At 40.6% G+C, this 27,047-nt stretch overlaps 1 protein-coding gene across 1 annotated transcript in view; it reads left to right on the top strand.

The window, feature by feature from the left end:
• The first annotated feature begins 5,983 nt into the window (after positions 1–5,983).
• REC114 (REC114 meiotic recombination protein) overlaps positions 5,984–27,047 on the top strand; it is a 120,592-nt gene continuing 99,528 nt past the window's right edge. Inside the window, exon 1 of the mRNA XM_008015965.3 lies at positions 5,984–6,183. Coding sequence (XP_008014156.1) covers positions 6,025–6,183 — 159 coding nt within the window. The 5' untranslated portion in view covers positions 5,984–6,024. The remainder of the gene's footprint in view (positions 6,184–27,047) is intronic.

Raw genomic sequence — 27,047 nt, forward strand, 5'->3', positions numbered from 1 at the left:
GGAAAGGGGTATTAACCATTTCCCCCCATGTTAACCCTTTATACACTCATAGTGATTTTTAAATTGTCCCTTTCTTCCATATTAAAATTTGCAGTCCTTTCATTAAAAAAAATTAAGAACCTACTATGTGCCAGCAATTCTGGATTCCAACATAAAGTATAGTCCCTCTCTTTAAGGTCTGAGTTCATAGTCTTCCTTTAGGGTTTGCTTTAACTTCTTATTTCTGACTCTAATCCAGCTTTGTAAAATGCACTCCCAAATCTACCAGCTGGCAAATATTTTATAGTAATTTATTATTCTCTGGGTTTTTAACACATGGGAAAATCAGTGTTAATCTCTCTCCATGTTGTGCCAATGACCAGCAACTTGTAGACAAGTTGGGATTGTCTGCGCCTAGTCACATTGAAATACTTTCAATTACCTGCAAAGGAGCGGTTGATTTTTGCTTGTGAAAGATACAGAGTAGCAACTGGAAAATAATTGCTTTTTAGCAGTGAGTGTAAAGTACCAGGGGAACATCCCCTTCTTACACAGTATACACAGGTCTGTCATAATGTAGACAGTTCATCTGGCTTGACTGATGCACACAGGGCTTTTCTGGGAAACCCACAACCACCAACATTGTTCTGCAGTTCTCAATCACTTTGTGTGGTCCCCAGAGCTGTTGCTGAGGGACACAGCAGGCAGAGCAGAGGTGCAGCTCTTCCTGTCATCTTGTCATCTAGGGGACCCAAGGAGACTGAAGCCATCATTTCCTTTGCTGACTCAATAGTCTTGGCAGAAGGGATGTATGGGTCCCTGATCTGCTCTGAAAGAGACATGCTAGGGTTCCAAAACCAGTCCTTCAGCCTGCCTCCAACAATGATGCTGACTTACTCACACAGCATCTCTCTGTGCTATTTATGCCATCTGCAAAATAGAGTTACACAGTAAAAGGATTTGGGATGAAAACACTCTTCAGTGAAATAAATGACTTTTCCTCTTGTTTTTAAATTTCAGGGGCTAGATTTTTCTAACTGGTAATAGTCTTATAAGAGGGGCATGTGGGGATGCAGTGGCTCACGCGTGTAACCCCAGTGCTTTGAGAGGCTGAGGCAGGAGGATTGCTTGAAGCCAGTTTGGGTTTGTTTGAGACCAGCTTGGGCAACAAAGCAGAACCCCATCTCTATATAAAAAAAAAAAGAAGGGGATGTATTAGCTCATAGTAACCTGTCATTTATTAGTTCTAACTTCAAATGCTGTCATTCTGCTGCTTCTAGTCAGCGAGGTATTGGAGGGTCTACTTCGCATGTGAGAATGACTTCTCCCTCCTCTGAATGCCGGTTGTACCATCTTCCTGTATGTAACTATATTAAAGCTAAATACATGAGGGTAGGGACTGTCTATCTTGTTTGTTATGTCTTGGTTTGGGTTTCCACAGAAGACGACCCTGGGTTAAGCAGACCCTTAAGTGCAAGCAATTTATTTGAGAGGCGATCCCAGGAAACACTGATAGGGGAGGAAGACAGGGTAGGGAAGTTAGCCCAAAATGAATCATTACTAAACAAGTTAGCATCATGGGTAAGTGGAACTTAACTCCACTGGAAAACTTAGGAAACAGGGTATTACACACATCTCAGAACTGTCCCACCTGAGGAGTAAGGGAAGTTGGGTATTTATATGACAGTTTCCATTAGTCATTGGTTTAGGGCTGCCCCTATGTAACATTAATGGTACATCCACATGGAAAAGAATGATCCATAATCCTTACCTCACTTTACACAAACAATATAATGCAAGAAGGATCATATGCCTAGCTGTAAAAGTTAGTACCATAAAATTTCTGGAAGAAAATGTGGAAGGATAAGTGTGCAACCTTAGGGTGAGCAAAGTTTTTTTTACACAAGACATGGAAAACACTATTAAAAACACCCAAAAAATTAATTAAAAAGTACTTAATCAAAATTAAAAACATCTGTTCTTTACAAAAACATTGTTAAGAAAATGAAAAGGCTAGTAATGGAACGGGAAAATATTTTCATTCCATATATCTGACAAAGGACTGGTGCCCAGAATATATAAAGAACTCCTACAAATCAACAATGTTCAATGATTTGAACAGACACTTCACACATAATGTATACAAATGGTCAATAAGCAAATATCATTCATCATCAGGAAAATGTAAATTAAAATCCCAGTGAGCAACCACTACACATCCACCAGAATGGCTCAAACTAAGTACTTAGTAAGGCAAATATCAGCAAGTTTGTGGTCACATCAGCAACTGGAACTCTTATATTTTGCTGATGGGAGTGCAAAGTGGCACAATCACTACGGAGAACTCTTTGGCAGTTTTTTACAAAGTTAAATATACATCTCTCTAAGACCCAGAAATTATATTTCTAGGTATTTATTTATTTATTATATATTTTTTGAGATGGAGTCTCGCTCTGTCACCCGGGTTGGAGTGCAGTGGTGTGATCTTGGCTCACTGCAACCTCTGCCTCCCAGGTTCAAGTGATTCTCCTATCTCAGCCTCCCGAGTAACTGGGATTACAGGTGCCCACAACCACGCCCAGCTAATTTTTGTATTTTTAGTAGAGACAGGGTTTCACTATGTTGGCCAGGCTGGTCTCGAACTCCTGACCTCAGGTGATCCACCCGCTTTGGCCTTCCAAAGCACTGGAATTACAAGCACAAGCTACTGCGCCTGGCCCTCTAGGTACTTATTGAAGATAAATGACAACACACATCTACCAAAAAAAAAAAAAAAAGAAAGAAAGAAAGAAGAAAAAAAGCTTGTACAAAAATGTTCATAACAGCAAAAACAAACAAAAAACTAGAAAGCATCCCAAATGTCCACCAACAGGTGAAAAAAAGCAAACTGTGAAGTAGTCACATAATGGAATGCTATTTAGCACTAAAAAGGAATGAATTATTGTCACATGCAACAACATGGATGGAGCTAAAAAAACAAAATTACACTGAATGAAATAAGCATATATAAAAGAAAATATTCTGTGTGATTTTGTGTATATAAAGTCCGGGAACAGGAGAGCTAAGGTGATAAATCGACCAGTGGTTGCCCTTGCAGGGTGGTCTGATTTGAGTAACAGAAAGGAGGCACTCACAAGGGAACCTGGTGGTTTTGAAAGTGTTCTATATTTTGTTTTGGATGGTGGTTACATGAATACACATAGGTGTCAAAACTCACCTAATTGGATATGTGAGATCTGTGCTTTTTATTATCTAAAACTATACCTTAATAAAGATTACAGCTTTACCTTTTAAAAAGAAAATACATTAGCCATTAACAATAGTGGGTAATTTGCTCAGTGTTCTACCCTCTACTAGATTGTGAGCTTCAAGAGAGCAGAAGCCCCATTTGTTTTGCTCTCTACTATATGCCCAGCACCTAGCATAGCACCTGGGACCTCCTGAGTGCTCAAGTCATATTTGTTAATATTATAAGTTTGTAAGAGCCTCTGTGCATTGAGCTGTGGCTTTATCATATCTCCCTTTGCAGACATGATCTGTTCTTGGCAGACGCTGGTGGCCCCAGAAGCTCAAGCACAGGTGCATTGTCTAGGAAGGGAGCTTGCAGGTGGGAACCCAGCAGGGCCCTGGGTGTCCTTGGGCACTGACAGGGTCCCAACTGTGAGCACCATCTGCTCCTGCGAAGGGTGTCTGACAGCAGCCGCAACCCTGGACCTGGAAGGTGAGTACCTCTGAGACCCAATGTCAGGCTCCCATTCCCATCCTCCCTGCCTGTAGGGAGTCCACAGAAAGTCACTTTAACCCTGGAAATAGAAAGCACCAACATATGTACCACTTTGTAATTTACCAAGTGTTTTCCCACATATGTTCTTATTTTATCTTCTCGATGACCCTGTAAAGTAGTTGTTTAATAACACTATTTTACAGAGAGGTTAACTGACTTCAACAAGGTCACACAGCTGGGAACTGACAAACCTGGGATTCAAACCAAGTTTTTAACCATTTATTCCTATATTAAATGCAGTATTGCTGTGTCATTTATGGACCTTCAGAAGCTATTTCTGAAACCCCACCCCTTTGGTAAGCTTTACTAGACTGCTGGAAAGATAAGTAGTGGACCCCTCTTGCCTTTAATCCAATGTATCCCATATGCTTCTGAGATATTAACCTACCTGGACCACTACTAGGATGGAGCCATTCTCCTATGCAAATTTTTCATATTCCTCATCACCTACCAAGTAAAATTCACATTCCTTAGCTGCTGTTCAATACTCTTTTGTCCCAGCTCACCTCTGTAGCCTCATTTTCCTTAAAAAACAACTTTGCGTTCTAGCTAGTCATGTCATTATCCTCATTTCCACAACGTTACTCCTCAACTTCTCCTTCACATGGAACAACAGTTCCTGCTATCTTCCCTTGGGAAGTTTTTCTCACTCTTCAAGTCCTAACTTGAATACCACTGCCACTCCCTATTGGGAAGATTTTTACTTCATTTGAACACTGAGAGCACATGGTTTGTACCTTTCCGGTGGCATTAACTGTCAGGTGTCATGGGTATATTTGCACCTTGTTCGTCTTCCTTATTAGATCCTGTGGTCCCAGAAGGTTAGATACATGGCTTATCCGTTTCTGTAGCCCCTATGGTGACTAGCATAGCTGTTTGCACACCGTAGATATTTAATTGATGCTTTGTAGAGTGAATAAATTACCACCTATCCAACCATTGTCTATGAATTGAATATCCTTTGGTATGCATAGCTTTAAACATTGTTTGTGTTTTAATTCTATTTTATGTATTTGGTTAGCATGGTCTCTACCCTCTGTATACTTTGCTTCTAACTTGACATAGATTGCATGAATATCTAAATTCTTTGCAAATGAGGTGGACACATGGATACTGTGGAATCCACAGCTCTACTCTGGCTCTGTCGTTCACTGATTGTGTAACCTTGGACAAACCACATCTACTCTCTGGATTATTTTATTTTATGAGACAGAGTCTTACTCTGCAGCCCAAGCTGGAGTGCAGTGGGACAATCTCGGCTCACTACAACCTCCGCCTCTGGGGCTCAAGCAATTCTTGTGCCTCAGCCTACCGAGTAGCTGGAGTTACAAGCGTGCGCCACCACGCCTGGCTAAGTTTTTCTATTTTAGTAGAGACGGGGTTCACCATGTTGCCCAGGGTGGTCTCGAACTCCTGAGCTCAGGCAATCCACCCGCCTCGGCGTCCCAAAGTGCTGGGGTTACAGGGGTGAGCCACTGTGCCGGGTCACTGGACCTTATTTTGCCTCCATCTATTAGATAGGGGTAATAATCCCCGTTTTGCTTCTTCAATTCACCACAAGGTTGGGAGAATAAAGGAAATAACAGATGTGTAAGTGCTTTGCCGCCTATAAATCACCCAGAAATGTCATTTCATTGCATCTGCTGTTGGATGTAGGCACATCTTTTGCTGCTGGCAGCCCCCACCCATCTGCTCCTCTCTTTCGGTGAAAAATTGACTGTCAGGTGGCAGGGAAAGTCGAGGGAGCGGCAGGATGGATGATGAGGAAGTAACCGCGTCTCCTGAACGGCGTGTGGAACTGGGGCTTTGTTGTGGTGGGTGTGAGGTGAAGCGGGGACACTGTCTTCTGAAAGGCTGCTCTGAGGAAGGGAAACTCGTGCGTCCAGGCAGCCTCGACTACCAGCCTAGTCCCAGTGTGTAGGTTACAGGGAGTCAGCCAGTTTGGGAAACTTCTCAGACTCAGAGCTGCAGAAGTTGACATGGGCTGCCTGAGGGAAGGTGTGGGCCCGAATGCTGTGCAAGCGCGACTTCAACTTCCACTAATAAGATTCACGACCGCCCTACAACGTAGAAGTGGCCATCTCGGTGCCCAAGGTCAAGAGAGACCTCCTAAGCCCGGAAATGCCCTAGGCTGGAATCTTCGGAGCCTGCCAATTGGCTTCCACTGAACGGGAGGGTGGGCCTTGGGGCGTTCCGCTTACTGATTGGTTGGATACCAGATTGGCAGGTCCCCGCCGGCTGTGCGTGTGGTGAGGGCGGACATGGCGGAGGCAGGAAAAGTACCCTTGAGCCACGGGCTTACCGGAGGAGAAGCGACAGAGTGGCCTCTGCAGCGGTACGCCCGCTGCATACCCTCAAACACCAGAGACCCACCTGGGCCACGCCAGGAAGCTGGGACAGCCCCTTGCCCCACATGGAAGGTGAGGCCCAAAGGCGGGAATATTCCTGAGGCGCCCACAGCCCTGAGGAGGGGAGGCTCTACATATATACGGGGCCAGTGCCCTGAAGCGATGCTGAAGGGACACCAAGCGACTGCCAGGCATGTTGGGGAATGGCCAGGCCGACAACTAAGATAGAAAATACATACATAGCAGTAGGAGACATGGTTGGAACCTTTACAGTCTCAAAATAATTATGCAAAGGAGTAGTAAACATTCATATATTCATGTGTATTTATTGAGCGTCAAGTATGTGCTAGACTCTATTCGGGGTGCTAGGGATGGAACAGTGAGCAAGATATAAACGCTCCCCACCCTTATTGATGTTTTTAGTTTAGTGGAGGATACACTATTTATCCAAATAACTAATTACAGAAGGGACAACTGAGTCATCCCGTAACCAAGCGCTCACACAGGACTAGATTTGAATCCTCGCGTTGCCAGTGAATTTCTGTGACCTTGCTTTAGTTACTTAACCTCTCTATGCCTTATTCACTTTGTCTTAAAATAGAGATAATAATATAATAGTACAGGCCCTCAGAAATACTGGCGTTCGGTTCCAGATCATCACAATAAAGCAAGTTACAAACTTTCTGACTTCTCAGTGCATATAAAACTTATGTTTGCACTATACTGTAGTCTATTAACTTGTCTAAAAGAATTATGTCTAAAAGGAAAATGTATATACCTTGATTCGAGAATACTTTATTGCTAAAAAATGTTAACACTCACCTGAGCCTTCAGCAGGTCAGTCTTTTTGCCGCTGGAGGGTCTTGCTTCATGCTGATGGCTGCTGACTGATCAGAGTGGTGGTTTCCCAAGGTTGGGGTTGCTGTGACAATTTCTTAAAATAAGACAACAATGCAGTTCGTCACATGGATTGCCTCTTCCTTTCAGGAAAAATTGCTCTGTAGCATGCAATGCTGTTTAATGGCATTTTTAGCCACAGTAGAACTTCTTTCAAAATTGGAGTTAATCCTCTCAAATTTTGCTGCTGCTTTATCAACTAAGTTTATGTGATATTCTAAATACTTCACTGTCATTTCAGCAATGTTCACACCATCTTCACCATGAGTAGATTCCATCTTAGGAAACCACTTTCTTTGCTCATCCATAAAAAGCAACTCCTCATCTCTTCAAGTTTTATCATAAGATTATAGCAATTCAGTCCCATCTTCAGGCTTCACTTCCAATTCTAGTTCTCTTGCTCTTTCTACACATCTGCAGTTCCTGCCTCCACTGAAATCTTGAACCCCTCAAAAGTCATGCGTGAGGGCTGGAATCAACTTCTTCCAAATCCCTGTTAATGTTGATATGTTGACCTCCTCCCATGAATCACAAGTGTTCTTAATGGTATCTAGAATGGTGAATCCTTTTCAGATGTTTTCAATTAACTGCCCAGATCCATCAGAGGAATCACTAGCTACAGAAGCTATAGCCTTATAAAATGTATTTCTTAAATAATAAGACTTAAAAGCTGACAATTACTCCTTGATCATGGGTTGCAGAATGAATGTTGTGTTAGCAGGCATGAAAACAACATTCATCTCTTTGTACATCTCTATCCAAGCTCTTGGGTGACCAGGTGCCTTGTTAATGAACAGTAATATTTTGACAGGAATCTTTTTTTCTGAGCAGTTGGTCTCAACAGTGGGCTTAAAATATTCAGTAAACCATGCTATAAACAATTGTGCTATCATCCAGACTTTGTTGTTCTATTTATACAGCACAGGCAGAGTAGATTTAGCACAGTTCCTAAGGACCCTAGGACTTTCAGAATGGTAAATGAGCATTGGCTTCAATTTAGAGTCTCCAGTGGGATTAGCCCCTAATGCAAGAGTCAGCCTGCCCTTTGAAACTTTGAAGCCAGGCATTGACTTCTCCTCTTTAGCTATGAATGTCCTAGATGGCCTCTTCTTCTAAGAGAAGGCTGTTTTGAATATGTTAAAAAATCAGATCAGACTTTGGCTTAAGGGAATGTTGTGACTGGTTTGATCTTCTATGCAGACCATTACAACTTTTTCCATTTCAGAAATAAGGCTGTTCCACTTACCATTCCTGTGTTCACTGGAATAGCATTTTTAATTTCCTTTAAGAACTTTTCCTTTGCGTTTACAACCTGCCTAACTGGCATAAGAGGTCTAGCTTTTGACTTATCTTGGCTTTCAACATACCTTCCTCACTAAGCTTAATCATTTCTAGCTTTTGATTTAAAATGAATGATGTGTGATTTTTCCTTTCACCTTAACACTTTGAGGCCATTGTAGGGTTATTAATTGACTGGATTTCAATATTGTTATGTCTCAGAGTAGTGAGGACCAGGGAGAGGGAGAGAGACAGAGCAAAGGCTGGTGGATGGAGCAGTTGGAATATATATATCATTTATTGATTAAGTTCACTATCTGCTATGGGCATGGTTTGTGGCACTCCAGAACAACTACAATAGTAACATCAGTACAATAGTAACAGTGGTGGTCACAGATCACCATCAGATATAATAATAATGAAAAAGCTTGAAATATTGTGAAAATTACCAAAATATGATACAGAGACATGAAGTGAACACATGCTGTTAGAAAAATGGCACTGAGAGACTTGATTGATGTGGGGTTGCCACAAACCTTCAATTTGTAAAAAATGTAATATCTGTGAAGTGCAATAAAGCAAAGTGCAGTAAAGGGAAGTGTGCCTGTACCTACTTCATAGGATTATTTTGAGCATTGAGTAAGCTAATACATATCAATCATCTAAAATAGTGCCTAGTATGTGTTAAGTTATATAGGGGTTTGCTATTATTATTATTTTGTTCTAGTGGTATGTTTTAACACCATGGGTTGCCAGTCATTCAGTTCCCTTTTGTCTGGTTTGACTATTGGATGTGGAATCTGGGATTTTGGATTATACACATACATGTATGTCACATGTGTGCACACATGCATACATGTTTGTATATTTTGGGCAGCACTAGGCAGGAGAAGAATTAAAGAGAATAAAGGTCCCAGGTAGCTGGGCGTGGTGGCTCAGGCCTGTAATCCAGGCACTTTGGGAGGCTGAGGCGGGTGGATCACCTGAGGTCAGGAGTTTGAGACCAGCCTGGCCAACATGGCAAAACCCCACCTCTACTAAAAATGCAAAAATTACCCAGGTGTAGTGGTGCCTGCCTGTAGTCCCAGCTACTCAGGAGGCTGAGATGGGAGAATCACTTGAACTTGGGAGGTGGAGGTTGCAGTGAGCTGAGATCGTGGCACTGCACTGCAACCTGAGTGACAGAGCAAGACTCTGTCTCAAAAATAAATAAATAAATAAAATAAAATAAAATAAAAATCCCACAACCTGTACAGAGGCCACAACATACCTGAAAAACCTCTGCATGTGTAATGTATAGTGAGAATGCTAACAAATCTGGTGCTTAGAGAATAGGGGAAATGGTAGCTTGAGATAAGCCTGTCTGAAGAGGTAGGCAGGTGCCTTGTGAACATTATTATAAATCCAATGGGAAGCCACCGAAGAGTTTTGAGCAGAGGCATTTTCGTCTTTGAAAGATCACTCTGGTTGTGGTGTGAAGATGGAATTGGAGGGGAATATGAGTGGATTCAGAAAGATCATATAGAATGCTATTGCAGTGTTATAGGCAAGAGATGATGATGGCTTAGACTAAGGGCATGGCAGTAGAGATAGGAATATTAGGAATATATTTTGGAGACCAAAATGAAAAGGCTTGGTGCTTGATTGTATATGAGTAGCAAGAGTAAAGGACTTCTGGGTTTCTAGCAGAAGCAACTGAGTAGATGGTTGGAGAATGGGAAACACTAGAGGAGGAACAGTGAGGGAAGAATAATCCAATATTTCAGTTTTGGATGTATTGAATTTGATAAGATTGTGAAGCATCCAAGTGGAGATATTGGATAGATAGTTGGGTATATTGGCCTAGACTCAGAAGGAAGATCTGGGCTGGAAATGTAAAGGTGCGAGTCATCAGCATAAAGGTGATATTTATAGTCATGGGATTAGGTGAGATTTGGGACCAAGCTTAAAGGTAATCCAACATTTGTAAGTTGGGTAGAGGGGACAGAGCCCCAGAGAAGATTGACAAGAGGCCTGGCACAGTGGCTCATCCCTGTAATCCCAGTGCTTTGGGAAGCCAAGATGGGTGGATCACTTGAGGTCAGGAGGTCAGATCAGCCTGGCCAACATGGTGAAACCCGAGGTTACTTGGGAGGCTGAGGCAGGAGAATCCCTTGAACCCAGGAGACAGAGGTTGCAGTGAACCAAGATTGTGCCACTGCACTCCAGCCTGGGCAACAGAGTGAGACTCTGTCTCAAAATAAATAAATAAATAAATAAATAAATAGGAAAACACAATAACAAGATGGCCGAACAAAGTGAGACTCCGTCTCAAAATAAATAAATAAATAAATAAATAGGAAAACACAATAACAAGATGGCCAAATAGGAACACCTCCGATCTGCAGCTCCCAGCAAGATCAACTCAGAAGGCGGGTGATTTCTGCATTTCCAACTAAGGTACCTGGTTTATCTCATTGGGACTGGTTGGACAGGGGGTGCAGCCCATGAAGGGTGAGCCAAATCAGGGTGGGGCATCACCTTACCTGGGAAGCACACAGGTTCGGGGTATCTCCCTCCCCCAGCCAAGGGAAGCTGTGAGAGACTGTACTGGGAGGAATGGTGCACTCTGGCCCAGATACTGCACTTTTCCCATGGTCTTCACAACCAACAGATGAGAAGATTCCCTCTGGTGCCTACCCCACCAAGGGCCCTGGGTTTCAAGCACAAAACTGGGTGGCTGTTTGGGCAGACACCGAGTTAGCTGCAGGAGTGGTGTTTTTTGTTGTTGTTGTTGTTTTTCATACGCTAGTGGCACCTGGAAAGCCAGTGAGACAGAACTGGTCACTCCCCTGGAAAGGGGGCTTAAGCCAGGGAACCAAGGGGTATGGCTCAGGGGGTCCCACCCCCATGGAGCCAGCAAGCTAAGATCCACTGGCTTGAAATTCTCACTGCTAGCACAGCAGTCTGAGGTTGACCTGGGATGCTCCATCTTGGTGGAGGGAGGGGTGTCTGCCATTGCTGAAGCTTGAGTAGGTGGTTTTACCTTCACAGTGTAAACAAAGCCACCAGGAAGTTTGAACTGGGTGGAGCCCACGACAGCTCAGCAAGGCTGCTGCAGCCAGACTGTCTCTCTAGATTCCTCCTCTTTGGGCAGGACATCTCTGAAAAAAAGGCAGCAGCACAGTCAAGGACTTATAAATAAAACCCCCATCTCCCTGGGACAGAGCACCTGGGGGAAGGAAGGGGTGGCTGTGGGCGCAGCTTCAGCAGACTTAAACATCCCTGCCTGACAGCTCTGAAGAGAGCAGTAGATCTCCTAGCACAGTGTTTGAGCTCTGATAAGGGACAGACTGCCTCCTAAAGTGGGTCCCTGACCCTTGTGTCTCCTATTGGGAGACACCTCCCAGTAGGGGCCGTCAGATACCTCATACAGGAGAGCTCTGGCTGCCATCTGGCGGGTGCCCCTCTGGGATGAAGCTTACAGAGGAAGGAACAGGCAGCAGCCTGTTCTGCAGCCTCCGCTGGTGATACCCAGGCAAACAGGGTCTGGAGTGGACCTCCAGCAGACCTGCAGCAGAGGGGCCTGACTGTTAGAAGGAAAACTAACAAACAGAAAGGAATAGTATCAACATCAACAAAAAGAATGTCCCCTCAGAGACCTCACTCGAAGGTCACCAACGTCAAAGACTGAAGGTAGATAAATCTACAAAGATGTGGAGAAACCAGCTTAAAAAGGCTGAAAATTCCAAAAACCAGAACACCTCTTCACCTCCAAAAGATCACAACTCCTCACCAGCAAGGGAACAAAACTGGATGGACAATAAGTTTGACAAACTGACAGAAGCAAGCTTCAGAAGGTGGGTAATAACAAACTCCTCCGAGCTAAAGGAGCATGTTCTAACCCAATGCAAGGAAGCTAAGAACCTTGAAAAAAGGTTAGTTGAATTGCTAACTAGAATAACCTGTTTAGAGAAGAACACAAATGACCCAATGGAGCTGAAAAACACAGCACGAGAACTTCATGAAGTATACACAAGTATCAATAGCTGAATCAATCAAGCATAAAAAAGGATATCAGAGATTGAAGATCAACTCAAAGAAATAAAACGAGAAGACAAGGTTAGAGAAAAAAGAGTGAAAAGAAATGAACAAAGCCTCCAAGAAATATGGGACTATGTGAAAAGACCAAATCTACGTTTGATTGGTGTACCTGAAAGTGATGGGGAGAATGGAACCAAGTTGGAAAACACTCTTCAGGATATTATCCAGGAGAACTTCCCCAACCTAGAAAGGCAGGCCAACATTCAAATTCAGGAAATACAGAGAACACCAGAAAGATACTGCTCGAGAAGAGCAACCCTAAGACATATAATCGTCAGATACACCAACGTTGAAATGAGGGAAAAAATGTTAAGGGCAGCCAGAGAGAAAGATTGGGTTACCCACAAAGTGAAGCCCATCAGACTAACAGCGGATCTCTTGGCAGAAACCCTACAAGCCAGAAGAAAGTGAGGGCCAGTATTCAATATTCTTAAAGAAAAGAATTTTCAATCCAGAATTTCATATCCAGCCAAACTAAGCTTCATAAGCAAAGGAGAAATAAAATCCTTTACAGACAAGCAAATGCTGAGAGATCTTGTCACCACCAGGCCTGCCTTACAAGAGCTCCTGAAGGAAGCACTAAACATGAACCAGGACCAGCCACTGCAAAAACATACCGAATTATAAAGACCACTGATGCTATGAAGAAACTGCATCAACTAATGGGCAAAATAACCGGCTAACATCATAATGACAGGATCAGATTCACACGTAACAATATTAACTTTAAATGTAAACAGGCTAAATGCCCCAGTTAAAAGGCACAGACTGGCAAATTGGATAAAGAGTCAAGACCCATCAGTGTGCCGTATTCAGGAGACCCATCTCATGTGCAAAGACACACATAGGCTCAAAATAAAGGGATGGAGGAATATTCACCAAGCAAATCGAAAGAAAAAAAAAAGCAGGGGTTGCAATCCTAGTCTCTGATAAAACAGACTTTAAACCAGCAAAGATAAAAAGAGACAAGGGCATTACATAATGGTAAAGGGATCAATGCAACAAGAAGAGCTAACTTTCCTAAATATATATGCGCCCAATACAGGAGCACCCAGATTCATAAAGCAAATTCTTAGAGACCTACAAAGAGACTTAGACTCCCACACAATAATAGTAGAAGACTTTAACACCCCACTGTCAATATTAGATCAATGAGACAGAAAATTATCAAGGATATCCAGGACTTGACCTCAGCTCTGGACCAAGCGGACCTAATAGACATCTACAGAACTCTCCACCCCAAATCAACAGAATATACATTCTTCTCAGCACCACATCACACTTATTCTAAAATTGACCACATAATTGGAAGTAAAACACTCCTTAGCAAATGCAAAAGAATGGAAATCATAACAAACAGTCTCTCAGACCACAGTGCAATAAAATTAGAACTCAGGACTAAGAAACTCACTCAGAACTGCTCAACTACATGGAAATTGAACAACCTGCCCTTGAATGACTACTGGGTGAATAACAAAATGAAGGCAGAAATAAAGATATTCTTTGAAACCAATGAGAACAAAGACACAGCATACCAGAATCTCTGGGACACATTTAAAGCAGTGTGTAGAGGGAAATTTATAGCACTAAATGCCCACAAGAGAAAGCAGGAAAGCTCTAAAGTCAGCACCCTAACATCACAATTAAAAGAACTAGAGAAGCAAGAGCAAACAAATGCAATAGCAGAAGACAAGAAGTAACTAAGATCAGAGCAGAACTGAAGAAGACAGAGACATGAAAAACCCTTCAGAAAATCAGTGAATCTGGGAGCTGGTTTTTTGACCAGATCAACAAAATAGATAGACTGCTAGCCAGACTAATAAAAAAGAAAAAAGAGAAGAATTAAATAGATACAATAAAAAATGATAAAGGGGCTATCATCACTGATCCCATGGAAATGCAAACTACCATCAGAGAATACTATAAACACCTCTATGAAATAAACTATAAAATCTAGAAGAAATGGATAAATTCCTGGACACATACACCCTCCCAAGACTAAACCAGGATGAAGTCAAATCCCTGAATAGACCAATAATAAGTTCTGAAATTGAGGCAGTAATTAATAGCCTACCAACCAAAAAAAGTCCAGGAGCAGACAGATTCACAGCTGAATTCTACCAGAGGTACGAAGAGGAGCTGGTACCATTCCTTGTGAAACGATTCCAAACAATAGAAAAAGAGGGAATCCTCCCTAACTCATTTTACAAAGCCAGCATCATCCTGATATCAAAACCTGACAGAGACACAACAAAAAAAGAAAATTTCAGGCCAATATCCCTGATGAACATTGATGCGAAAATCCTTAATAAAATGCTGGCAAACCAAATTCAGCAGCACATCGAAAAGCTTATCCACCACGATCAAGTCAGCTTTATCCCTAGCATGCAAGACTGGTTCAACATATACAAATCAATAAACATAATCCATCACGTAAATAGAACCAATGACAAAAACCACTTGATTATCTCAATAGATGCAGAAAAGGCCTTTGACAAAATTCAACAGCCCTTCATGCTAAAAACTCTCAATAAATTCGGTATTGAAAGAATGTATCTCAAAATAGTAAGAGCTATTTATGACAAACCCACAGCCAATATCATACTGAATGGGCAAAAACTGGAAGCGTTCCTTTTGAAAACTGGCACAAGACAAGGATGCCCTCTCTCACCACCCCTATTCAACATAGTATTGGAAGTTCTGGCCAGGGCAATCAGGCAAGAGAAAGAAATAAAGGGTATTCAGATAGGAAAAGAGGAAGTCAATTGCCTCTGTTTGCAGATAACATGATTGTATATTTAGAAAACCCCATCGTCTCAGCCCAAAATCTCCTTAAGCTGATAAGCAACTTCAGCAAAGTCTCAGGGTACAAAATCAGCGTGCAAAAATCACAAGCATTCTTATACACCAATAACAGACAAACAGAGAGTCAAATCATGAGCGAACTCCCATTCACAATTGCTACAAAGAGAATGAAATACCTAGGAATACAACTTACAAGGGATGTGAAGGATGTCTTCAAGGAGAACTACAAACCACTGCTCAAGGAAATAAGAGAGGACAAAAACATATGGGAAAACATTCCATGTTCATGGATAGGCAGAATCAATATCATGAAAATGGCCATTCTGCCCAAAGTAATTTACAAATTCAATGCTATCCCCATCAAGCTACCATTGACTTTCTTCACAGAATTGGAAAAAAACTACTTTAAATTTCATATGGAAACAAAAAAGAGCCCGCATAGACAAGACAATCCTAAGCCAAAAGAACAAAGCTGGAGGCATCATGCTACCTGACTTCAAACTATACTACAAGGCCACAGTAACCAAAACAGCATGGTACTGGTACCAAAACAGATATATAGACCAGTGGAACAGAACAGAGGCCTCAGAAATAACACCACACATCTATAAACCATCTGATCTTTGACAAACCTGACAAAAACAAGCAATGGGAAAAGGATTCCCTATTTAATAAATGGTGTTGGGAAAACTGGCTAGCCATATGCAGAAAGCTGAAACTGGATCCCTTCCTTACATCTTATACAAAAATCAACTCAAGATGGATTAAAGACTTAAATGTAAGACCTAAAACCATGAAAACCCTAGAAGAAAACCTAGGCAATACCATTCAGGACATAGGCATGGGCAAAGACTTCATGACTAAAACACCAAAAGCAATGGCAACAAAAGCCAAAATTGACAAATGGGATCTCATTAAACTAAAGAGCTTCTGCACAGCAAAAGAAACTATCATCAGAGTGAACAGGCAACCTACAGTATGGGGGAAAATTTTTGTAATCTATCCATCTGACAAAGGGCTAATATCCAGAATCTACAAAGAACTGAAACAAATTTATAAGAAAAAGTCAACCCCATCAAAAAGTGGACAAAGGATATGTACAGACACTTCTCAAAATAAGACATTTATGCAGCCAACAAATATATAAAAAAAGCTCATCATCACTGGTCATTAGAGAAATGCAAATCAAAACCACAATGAGATACCATCTCATGCCAGTTAGAATGGTGATCATTAAAAAGTCAGGAAACAACAGGTTCTGGAGAGGATATGGAGAAATAGGAACGCTTTTACACTGTTGGTAGGAGTATAAATTAGTTCAACCATTATGGAAGACAGTGTGGCAATTCCTCAAGGATCTAGAATTAGAAATACCATTTGACCCAGCAATCCCATTACTGGGCATATACCCAATGGATTATAAATCATTCTACTATAAAGACACATGTACATGTATGTTTATTGCAGCACTGTTCACAATAGCAAAGACTTGGAACCAACCCAAATGCCCATCAATGATAGACTGGATAAAGAAAATGTGGCACATATATACCATGGAATACTATGCAGCCATAAAAAAGAATGAGTTCATGTCCTACGCAGGGACATGGATGAAGCTGGAAACCATCATTCTCAGCAAACTAACACAAGAACAGAAAACCAAACACCGCATGTTCTCACTTATAAGTGGGAGTTGAACAATGAGAACACATGGACACAGGCAGTGGGGCATTACACACTGGGGCCTGTAGGAGGGTTGGGGAGCTGGGGGAGGGATAGCATTAGGAGGAATACCTAATGTAGATGACAGGTTGATGGGTGCAGCAAACCACCATGGCACGTGTAACAAACCTGCATATTCTGCACATGTACCCCAGAACTTAAACTATAATTTGAAAAAAGAAAACACAAAAATAAATAAAGTAAATAAATAAATAAAAGATTGACAAGGGACAGAGAGCTGAGAAGCACCCAAGAGAATGAAGGTTTATCAGTGCTAAAGAGAATTATTTCCAGGGGAAAGAGTGATTGATTCACTTTGTTGAATGATGCTGCAAAATGAAGAAACATGATGACTAAGGGATATCCAGTTCAGCAGCATGAACGTGCTTATTGGTCTTTACCAAGAGAAATTTAAGTGGAGTGAAGGGAATGGAAGCCAGATAGGAGTAAGGTAAAGAATGACTGATGGGTGAGGAAGTGGAGCCAGTGTGCACAGACAGTTCTTCTGAGATGCTTGGCTGTGAATGTGATTAGAGAAAGGGCACAATGAATTATTCACCACATTCTAGAATATTAGAGCCAGGGGCACTCCTTCAAGATTGAAATCAGTATATCTAGGACCATAAAAAGTCATTAAATTCCTAGTTGTACTGTTTTGAAACCCTGTATCCTGAAAAGTGATATAGGCTGAAATACAAAATGAGGTGAAGAAAGAGTTAAATATAAGGATGACTGACCTATAATTGGATCTTATAAAAAGCTGGGAATGTTTGATGACATATTTAATTTTTGAGACTGCTCCACAGATTCCTTGATACCTTCTCATAACACTCTTTAAACCCTTTCTCCTGAGGCATCTGTGTTGGGTGCAGCTGAATAATTCTTAAGTTCTTATCCTGCAACCCAGAGGCCAGGACATTTGACCATTCTAAGGAGTTGATTGTTATTCCAATTTTTTTACTTCTCTTTGCAAAGCTCTTCATAATTGCTTATAAGGAACAGTGCTTTTAACAGTTTTCAAATGTTTGGCATAAAGCCACAGCTACAGTGACAAGAGATGAGGTTGGCTTTTGCAGTGCTTTTGAAAACTGAACATTTGTACCTTCCTTTGAATCTGTGCGGAACCATCCTACCTGCTGTGATCAGTTTCAGCCTAGGTCTGTCAATTTTTTTTTTTTGGAAAAAACGAAAGAGAAAACAAGATTTGTTCTATTTTATGGGCACTGGGACTATTGTGCAATAATAATAATAAAAGATGAGCCATCTAAAGAACTGTACTCTCTAAGTCTCATGTGAATTTTTTATTTTAAAAATATGTGGTACCTGCAGTAAAAAAAGAGGTTAGGTAAAGCATAAAAATATATTATTGTGGAGGATAGAGCCATTCTAGTTGTTTTTTCTTTAGGGAACTTTTGAATTCAATCTTGATTGAACTTATTTTGAGTTCTTTGATTTTTTCTGATTATGGGAGAATCCGTTCTCCTGGTACTGTTCTCTATAGTTGTTTAATTACAGAGAAAACGTTCATCACAGTGGCTCTATATGCTGAGACAAAAATGTCAACTCAAGAGAAAAAATGAATAGTACAACAAGACTACTAAGACTCCAAGTCCTAGTTGAGAGGGAAGATCAATTCTGAGACAGAAAGAATATTATATATAAAATATCTAATATATTTATAGAGAAATATAGTTCATTATGTATACTGATTTGATTTACTTCTTTGAATTGAATTAATCTTGTTAAAAGACACTATGTAGAGATAAACACAATTTGGAAGCAAATAAACTTTGTAATACACACACACACACACACACGCACTCACGCACGCACGCACACCACACACTGAAAACCCAATGGTTTAGAGCTATGCTACCCAGACCTTAATGTGCATAGAAATCATCTGGGGATTTTGTTAAAAATGCAAATTCTGACTCAGCCAGAATAGGTCTGGTATGAGGAATAAGATTCTAGTTCTAACAAGCTCCCGGGTGACACAGGTGCTGTTGGTTCAAGGACCACACTTTGAGAGGCAGGGGTTTAGAATATCTTGAATGAAATGATAGCCATATTGTAAAATTGATAAAATGAATGAATTTATAGAGTTATGAGGTAAGGCAGTCAGATTCATAATGACTATGCAAATGTTTTATTAATAGGGTTAATATTTAAGCCATCTATCATCATTTAAGTGGAATGAGCAAATGTTAGTTCCTTACATCTGTTGGCTCAGCCTTTCTGAAAAGATATAATAACTGATTGGTCCATTTTATGTATCTTATGTCTGAATATAATTTAGTCTACTAATAAGTAGACTAATTTGAAAGGTACTGTTAATTGCAGGTTGCTGTTAAAGTTTTACCATGTTTTTCAGATTTCAAGGATTTCTCAGACATGCCCTAATTGGTTGAACCTGACAACTTCTTAGGTTTTTTTTTTTTTTTCGTTTCAAAGGGAAAAAATCCTTTTTTATAGGAGGAACTTAAAATAATTGCCCTACTTAGAAATTAAGAAATAGAATGTGAAGTTTGTACTTGGAATGAACTTTTAAATGTGGATTCAACGTAAGATATATTTTGGATCTTCTTAACAGTGTTCTTTTTTTCTTTTGTATTCCTAGTGCCTACATAATACCAAGTATATGATAGGTGCTTAGTAAATGTTTGAATGTATGGGTGTGGTAATTTTTCTTATGATAATGTGATAATTATTAAATGATAGCTATTATTTATCATTTGCTTTGGTATATTTTTTACAGGAGCCCTATGAAGCGAATATTATTATACCCATATTATAGATAAGTGAACTGAAATTCAGGTTCAGTGGCTTTCCCAGGAACACAAAGTTGAAAAGAAAGAATTTAGACCCTCCTTTTCTTGTCTCTAAAGTCTGTGCTTCTAAGCTCTATGCTGTTTGCCTTAAAAGTATTAATATTTTATATGGAGTGCAGCAATTCAATTATGTGGATGAAGAATTTTGAGATCAACACACAGGATAAAAAATGACAAAAATAACAGTTTTTTATTTGTTTTAAAGGAAAATTAAAAATACTAAAATAGTTCTTTGTATGCTTGATAATTTTTTATTGCAGGCCTAATGTTGTGAATTTTACTTTGTTGGGTACAGGGTATTTTTGTATTTCTGTGTTTCTGAGCTTTTTTTTTTTTTTCCAGATAAGTTATTTGGAAACAGTTTGATCCTTTCAAGTTTTGCTTTTAAGCTTTGTCAGCTGGGACCAGAGTAGGTGGGACTAGGGCTAATTTTTCCCACTTCTGAGGCAAAGCTCTTCAGAGTATTTTACTCAATGTAAATTGTTTTCTGTACTAAGAACAGGCACTATTCCCTGTCCTGTGTGAGCTCTGGGGATTATTCCCTTAAATTCTTTCAGGTGGTCCTTTCCCTGCCCTCTAGCAGTTTCCTTACACACACACACACACAGACACATATATATTTGTTGATGAGTGCTCAGCTGAAGCAGAGGAGGAGGTTCTGCAAGTGTCTGGAGTTCTCCCTTTTGTACAGGTCTCTCTTCTCTGGTGTTTTGTCCTGCAAACTCTAGCTGCACTGACCTCCTAGGACTCGAAGCTTCATCTCCTCAACTCAATGAGACCTCACCAGGCTCTGCCTGGGTTTATCATCCTTGCAATCTGACCTAGAAACTCGCTCCAAGAAGTAACCTGGGGCAGTGGTAGGGCTCACTTCCTTCATTTTCTGTCATTTCTCAGGAATTATGTCCTTTATTACCTGATACCTATTGACTTGAGAACTGTTGCTTCCTTTGATTTGTTCAGTTTTTTATTTCATTTAGGAGGTATGAAATTACCTGTTAAGGAGGTACTTGTTAATTCCTGTTGGCCAGAAGAGGAAGTCCATAGTGAGTCTTTTGATTCAGTTCCACTTTCTGTTTTTCTACTGCAGGTCATCAAACAAAGCATTATTAAATTATCTGCTAGGTACTTGACATTCAGCTAGGCATTAGAGACGCTATGGAACTATGTGCTTCACTTAGTCTTAAAATATTATGTTACTTTAGTACAGTATTACAAGGATAGGTGGGGCTTGATCACTGGAGCAAGATTCCTCCTGGTGAGCAGACAACTTTCGTCAGTCTTTTGGGGTGCTTTTTGCAAACGCAGCTTCATGGTTCCTGTGCTAGGCTCATTGAATCAACTTCTGGGGTGGCTCTCTAATTGATCCTTATGAGTTGTAATTGGTCTTCATGGCCCAATTCTGAAGAAAGGGCCGTGAAGAGGGGACAATTGACAAAGTGGTACTGATACTATATGGAACTTTCAAGTTACAAAGTATTTTCATAAACCTCTTTCCATTTAATTCTCACATTAAGACTTCCTGGGTCTCATTACCATCTTATAGACAAGAAACTGAGGCCTAATTAGGGTAAATAGTTTGCCAAAGGGTAATATAGGAAATGGAAGAACAAATTTTAAAACTCAGGTTTTCCTCAAGCCGTTGCTTCTTCTGCCATTCACTGACACTTACTATATTAGTTATCTTATGCAGATGTAGGAGTATCATCAAGAGTTATTATTCTTTCATGTAGCATGCTTTTTTTGAAGAGTTAACAGGTAATATTTGGTATTAAGATTAAGATAGGCTCTGAGTGACATAAAATATAACAGTGGATTAAATAAGATGAAAGTTTATGATTTTCCACATAAAAGTCCAGAGCTGGTATGGCACTATAGTGGCAGGTACTGAGGCTCCTTTGTTCTCTGCTGTGCATGGCCATGGTCTCACAGTCTGAGATAGAATCAATATCCTAGACAGCTTGTGGAGGAGGGGATAAAGAAATGGACAAAGGTGTATGCTTGCTGTCTCTTCAGAAAGTTTCCTGTAAACCACCACGACACTTTCCTAGAACACAGTGGCCAGAACTTAGACCTGTGGCCATCCTAGCTGCACAGGCAGCTGGTATATGTGGTCTGTATTCCACAAGTTCATATGTCTAGCTAAAAGACTAAGGGTTCTATTATCCATAAGAAGGAAAAAATGGATATTAGAGGGCAACTGGCAGTCTGCCACACAGTTTTCTTCTGAATCTAGAGACTGCTAAGAAATGAAGACTTATTCTTTAAGTCCCTGGTTAGAATAACAAAAACAACTATTTAATGCATAATTATTGTATGTTAATACCTAGAACACTGCTTGGCAGATGCCCCCAAAATATTGATTGAAGGAATGAATCAAGGCCATACAGTCTGCTAAGCGTCTGATCTCACATACCATTTAATCTTTCAGATGATCCTATAAGGTAGTATTACAATTTTTATTTTACATTTTACAGATAAGGTAATTAAGTGTACTTTTTTTTTTTTTGAGACAGCGTCTCACTCTGTCGCCTAGACTGGAGTACTGTGGTGCAGTCTTGGCTCACCACAATCTCCACCTCCCAGGGTCAAGCAATTATCCTGCCCCAGCCTCCTGAGTAGCTGGGATTACAGTTGCCCACCACTACTGCCCAACTAATTTTTGTATTTTTTCAGTACAGACGGTTTCACCATGTTGGCCAGGCTGGTCTTGAGCTCCTGGCCTCAAATGATCCACCCACCTTGGCCTCCCAAAGTATTGGGATTACAGGCGTGAGCCATCGTTCCTGGCCCTAATTAAATGTGCTTCTAAATGGTAAAACTGGAATTTGATCCTGGCTGTAATTCCAGATATTCTCTTTTATAAAGTAGTAGTCATGAGTACTGTTCACCAAATATGCTCAGATTGTATATTCCTGGCCTCTTGAAGTTAAGTGTGTTATATGACTGGCGTTGGCCAGTGAAATGTGAGCAGAACCAAATGTCATGGGCAGAAGCTTTAAGACCCAGTGCATGATTCATCTTATTCTTTTTCTTTGCCAGTGTTGCAGATATTGGCTTCTCTCTTAGCCTGGGTCCTACAGTGAAAACATAGGCGGTGTGAGGTAGAGTATGAAGATAGGTAGAATAAGAGTGGAGAAATAAACCTTTGCTTTTGGGGGTTGTTAGTTTCTGCAGCATACTGTAAGCTACACCTAACTGATATGGATTTTTTTTTTACTTTTTGTTATGTTTAATTGAATTATGTCATGTGCATTGTAGATTGCATGGGCTTTTGAGGAAGAACCTTATAACTGATGTTCTAACATTTTTTTTTTTTCTATGACAAAATGATTAGTTGTTCCCAAGCATTAGTTTATAAATACATATTTCCAACTTGGGACCAGTCTTTGCTCTCTTTCTTCAGTAAACAAAATCTTAATTTTGTTGTATGACAGACATAGTTTTCATAGAGGCTATGGCTTGTTTATGAAACATGATTTAAGGTAGAATTTATTTGGACAAACAGCTGAAGATTCTTTTCAACCTAGCAGTTTAAGGAGTCTGAGAAGTTAAATGAGGCCCGAGAGTATTAAAATTCATTCATTTTTAGGATTTATTCTCTACCCACTATGTGGCAGACACTATGCAAGGCTCTGTTTAGAGATGGTTAAAGCATCTCTACTGAAAGAGCTAGCCAATTAAGCTCAAGTACCTGCTTATTTCAATGTAGGGGGTTTTTGACTTCACAAATGACAGCACTGTATCTGAGAAATAAAGTGTTTCCTTAACTCAAATTTGAAATATAATTTGAATAATGGAACTGTACAAGCTTAAGTGGGTTTTGTGAATGAATAGAAGAGCATGCCTATGAAGATACCAAAGGTGAGTGTGAGAGTTGCAGAGACCTAGGATAGGTTTGATAATGGGAATTACCACTTTCTGGTATAGTTAGTGATTTTTGTCAGATTTAGTAGTCTGGGAAATGTTTAAAGGTTATTTTAAACATGTTGGAGAAATGTGGGAATATTTGTTATAGAAAACCAGAGTGGCCTTGACTGGTAATTTCAAAGACATAAGGAACTTATTCTTCTGTTACATGGAAAGTGTTTTGAGTAAATTTAGTCTATTTAGGGCTACTGAGAGAAGTGATCAAGTTAATTCTTGTAATTGGGTTTAAAAAGACTGGATAATTTCATAATCAATAATCTTATTCTTAGGGATATGTGGTAAAAGTAGGGGAATTATATCTCATGCTTTGATACAGGAGATAATTTTTGTACATTGTAAAAGAAAAAAATTCTCCATATATATATATATATATGATTACTTTTTTTGCTGCTGGGAAGGTCTGTGTGTTATTGCTATTTTTTTTTTTATTGTTACAGTTAAAACTTTGTATTTCTGTGAAACACCAAAAAATGCTGAATTTTATTGTTTGGTAATTGGTATTTGGCAGGACCACTTTTATTAGCATAATATACTCTACAAGTTTGTTGAAATAATTTGAGACTCTTGCTACCAAGAGTCAGTGGGAAGGCAGTTGATAGCCTACTTAGCAATTTTGTACATTTTTCATATTTTATACTGCATAAAATAGCAACTTGAGCAACTTTTTTATATATAAAGCTGTGACACTTTTTGAGGGGTTTTAAAAGCAGAAAACAAAACCCTTAATCTAGTACATAATTTAATTCATCACAATCTGAATAATAATACTATTTTCACCTTTCATGTAGATATAATTTAGGGTAAGTACATTTGGAATACTTTTCTGTATTTTCATACTCTTTTGACTTTTTTCTACCTCATTTTAGATTTTTCTTATAGTACTGACTTGCACAAACACATGCATGTAAATTTTGAGAAGATTCTCTTTTTAACCAATAGGTAAGCTGTGCTATTGTTATTTAACTGATGTATAAGCTTGTGATAGGGAGGTTCCAAATCTGTGTGTGCTGCTGTGTTGATGGCAAAATACTGCTATAGACAGAGGTCAGGTTGATGTCAATGTTAAGCTACGTTTAGACTGGCAACTGGAATGAAGAGAAGATGTAAACTTTATGTATGTTCTCTGTGACCCCTTGACATTAATACCTTCTGTTATGATTTGGTCATTAGAAATAACATTTTTCTTTTTCTTTTTTTTTTTTTTTTTTTTTGAGACAGAGCCTCATTTTGTCACCCAGGCTGGAGTGCAGTGGTGCAATCTTGGCTCACTGCAACCTCTGCCGCCCGAGTTCAAGCGATTCTCCTGCCTTAGCCTCCTGAGTAGCTGGGATTACAGGTGCCTGCCACTGTGCCTGGCTAATTTTTGTATTTTTTGTAGAGATGGGGTTTCACCATCTTGGCCAGGCTGGTCTTGAACTCCTGACCTTGTGATCTACCCACCTTGGCCTCCCAAAATTCTGGGATTACAGGTGTGAGCCATTGCGCCCAGCCAACGTTTTTCTTTAAGCTTTCCATATTGTGTTAATGTGAACATCCCTGTAGCATAAAGTTATCAGTCTTTAAAGGTATTTTCCAGGGGCCAGAAATAAGCAATTTTTTTCTGTCAGATACCTGGATTATGTTAGGTGTTATGATATTGGAATGTCTCTGTAGAATTAGGACATTATATTCAAATCCTAAATATAGTATCGTTGTCCTTTGTGGTAAACTGAATGCTTTTCTTAACCTTCATTCTACCTAGTCAACAAAGAACATGGAAGCCTCTAACAATTTGTATTCTAAACCATTTCAAGCATAAACAAAGGTAGACAGAATAATATAGTGATACATGTGTGCATCATCTAGCTTTAAGAATTACCAACTCAGGCCAGGTGCGGTGGCTCACGCCTGTAATCCCAGCACTTTGGGAGGCTGAGGCAGGCAGATCATGAGGTCAGGAGATCAAGACCATCCTGGCTAACACGGTGAAACCCCGTCTCCACTAAAAATACAAAAAATTAGCCGGGCATGGTAGCAGGTGCCTGTAGTCCCAGCTACTTAGGAGGCTGAGGCAGGAAAACGGTGTGAACCCAGGAGGCAGAGCTTGCAGTGAGCCAAGATCATGCCACTGCACTCCAGCCTGGGCAACAGAGTGAGACTCTGTTTCAAAAAAAAAAAAATTACCAACTCACAGCTAGTCTAGTTTCATCTATACCATATCCACTTCCTTCTCATCATGTTCTTTTGAAGCAAATCCGCCCGGTATGATTTTATCAGTAATTATTTCAGGTCATATCTCTAAAAGAGAAAGGACTTTAAAAAAGCATAACCGAGGGCGGTTCCAAGATGGCCAAATAGGAACAGCTCCAGGCTATAGCTTCCAGCGTGAGTGACACAGAAGACGGGTGATTTCTGCATTTCCAACTGAGGTACCAAGTTCGTTTCACTGGGGCATATTGGACAGTGGGTGCAGCCCACCGAGTGAGAGCCAAAGCAGGGTGAGGCATCGCTTCACCCGGGAAGCGCAAGGGGTCAGGGAATTCCCTTTCCCAGCCAAGGGAAACTGTGACACACAGCACCTGGAAAATCGGGTCACTCCCACCTGAATACTGCACTTTTCCAAGGCTCTTAGCAAACGGCACACCAGGAGATTATATCCCACACCTGGCTTGGAGGGTCCCACGCCCACAGATCCTCCCTCATTGCTAGCACAGCAGTCTGAGATCTAACTGCAAGGCGGCAGTGAGGCTGGGGGAGAGGTGCCTGCCATTGCTGAAGCTTGAGTAGGTAAACACAGTGGCCAGGAAGCTCAAACAGGGTGGAGCCCACCTTAACTCAAGGAGACCTGCCTGCCTCTGTAGATTCCAGCTCTGGGGACAGGGCATAGCCAAACAAAAGGCAGCAGAACCCTCTGCAGTTTTAAATGTCCATGTCTGACAGCTTTAAAGAGAGTAGTGGTTCTCCAAGCACGGAGTTTGAGATCTCAGAACGGACAGACTGCCTGCTCAAGTGGGTCCCTGACCCCTGAGTAGCCTAACTGGGAGGCACCCCCCCAGCAGGGGCAGACTGACACCTCACACGGCCAGGTACCCCTCTGAGACGAAGCTTCCAAAAGAAAGATCGGGCAGCAACATTTACTGTTCAGCGATATTCACTCTTCTGCAGCCTCCACTGCTGATACCCCGGCAAACAGGGTCTGGAGTGGACCTCCAGCAAACTCCAATAGACCTGCAGCTGAGGGTCCTGACTGTTAGAAGGAAAACTAACAAACAGAAAGGACATCCACACCAAAACCCCATCTGTACGTCACCATCATCAAAGACCAAAGGTAGATAAAACCACAAAAATGGGGAAAAAACAGAGCAGAAAAGCAGAAAATTCTAAAAACCAGAGCGCCTTTCCCCCTCCAAAGGA

The sequence above is a fragment of the Chlorocebus sabaeus genome, chromosome 26 (genome assembly GCF_047675955.1).
Source record: "Chlorocebus sabaeus isolate Y175 chromosome 26, mChlSab1.0.hap1, whole genome shotgun sequence".
Taxonomy (NCBI): Eukaryota; Metazoa; Chordata; class Mammalia; order Primates; family Cercopithecidae; genus Chlorocebus; species Chlorocebus sabaeus.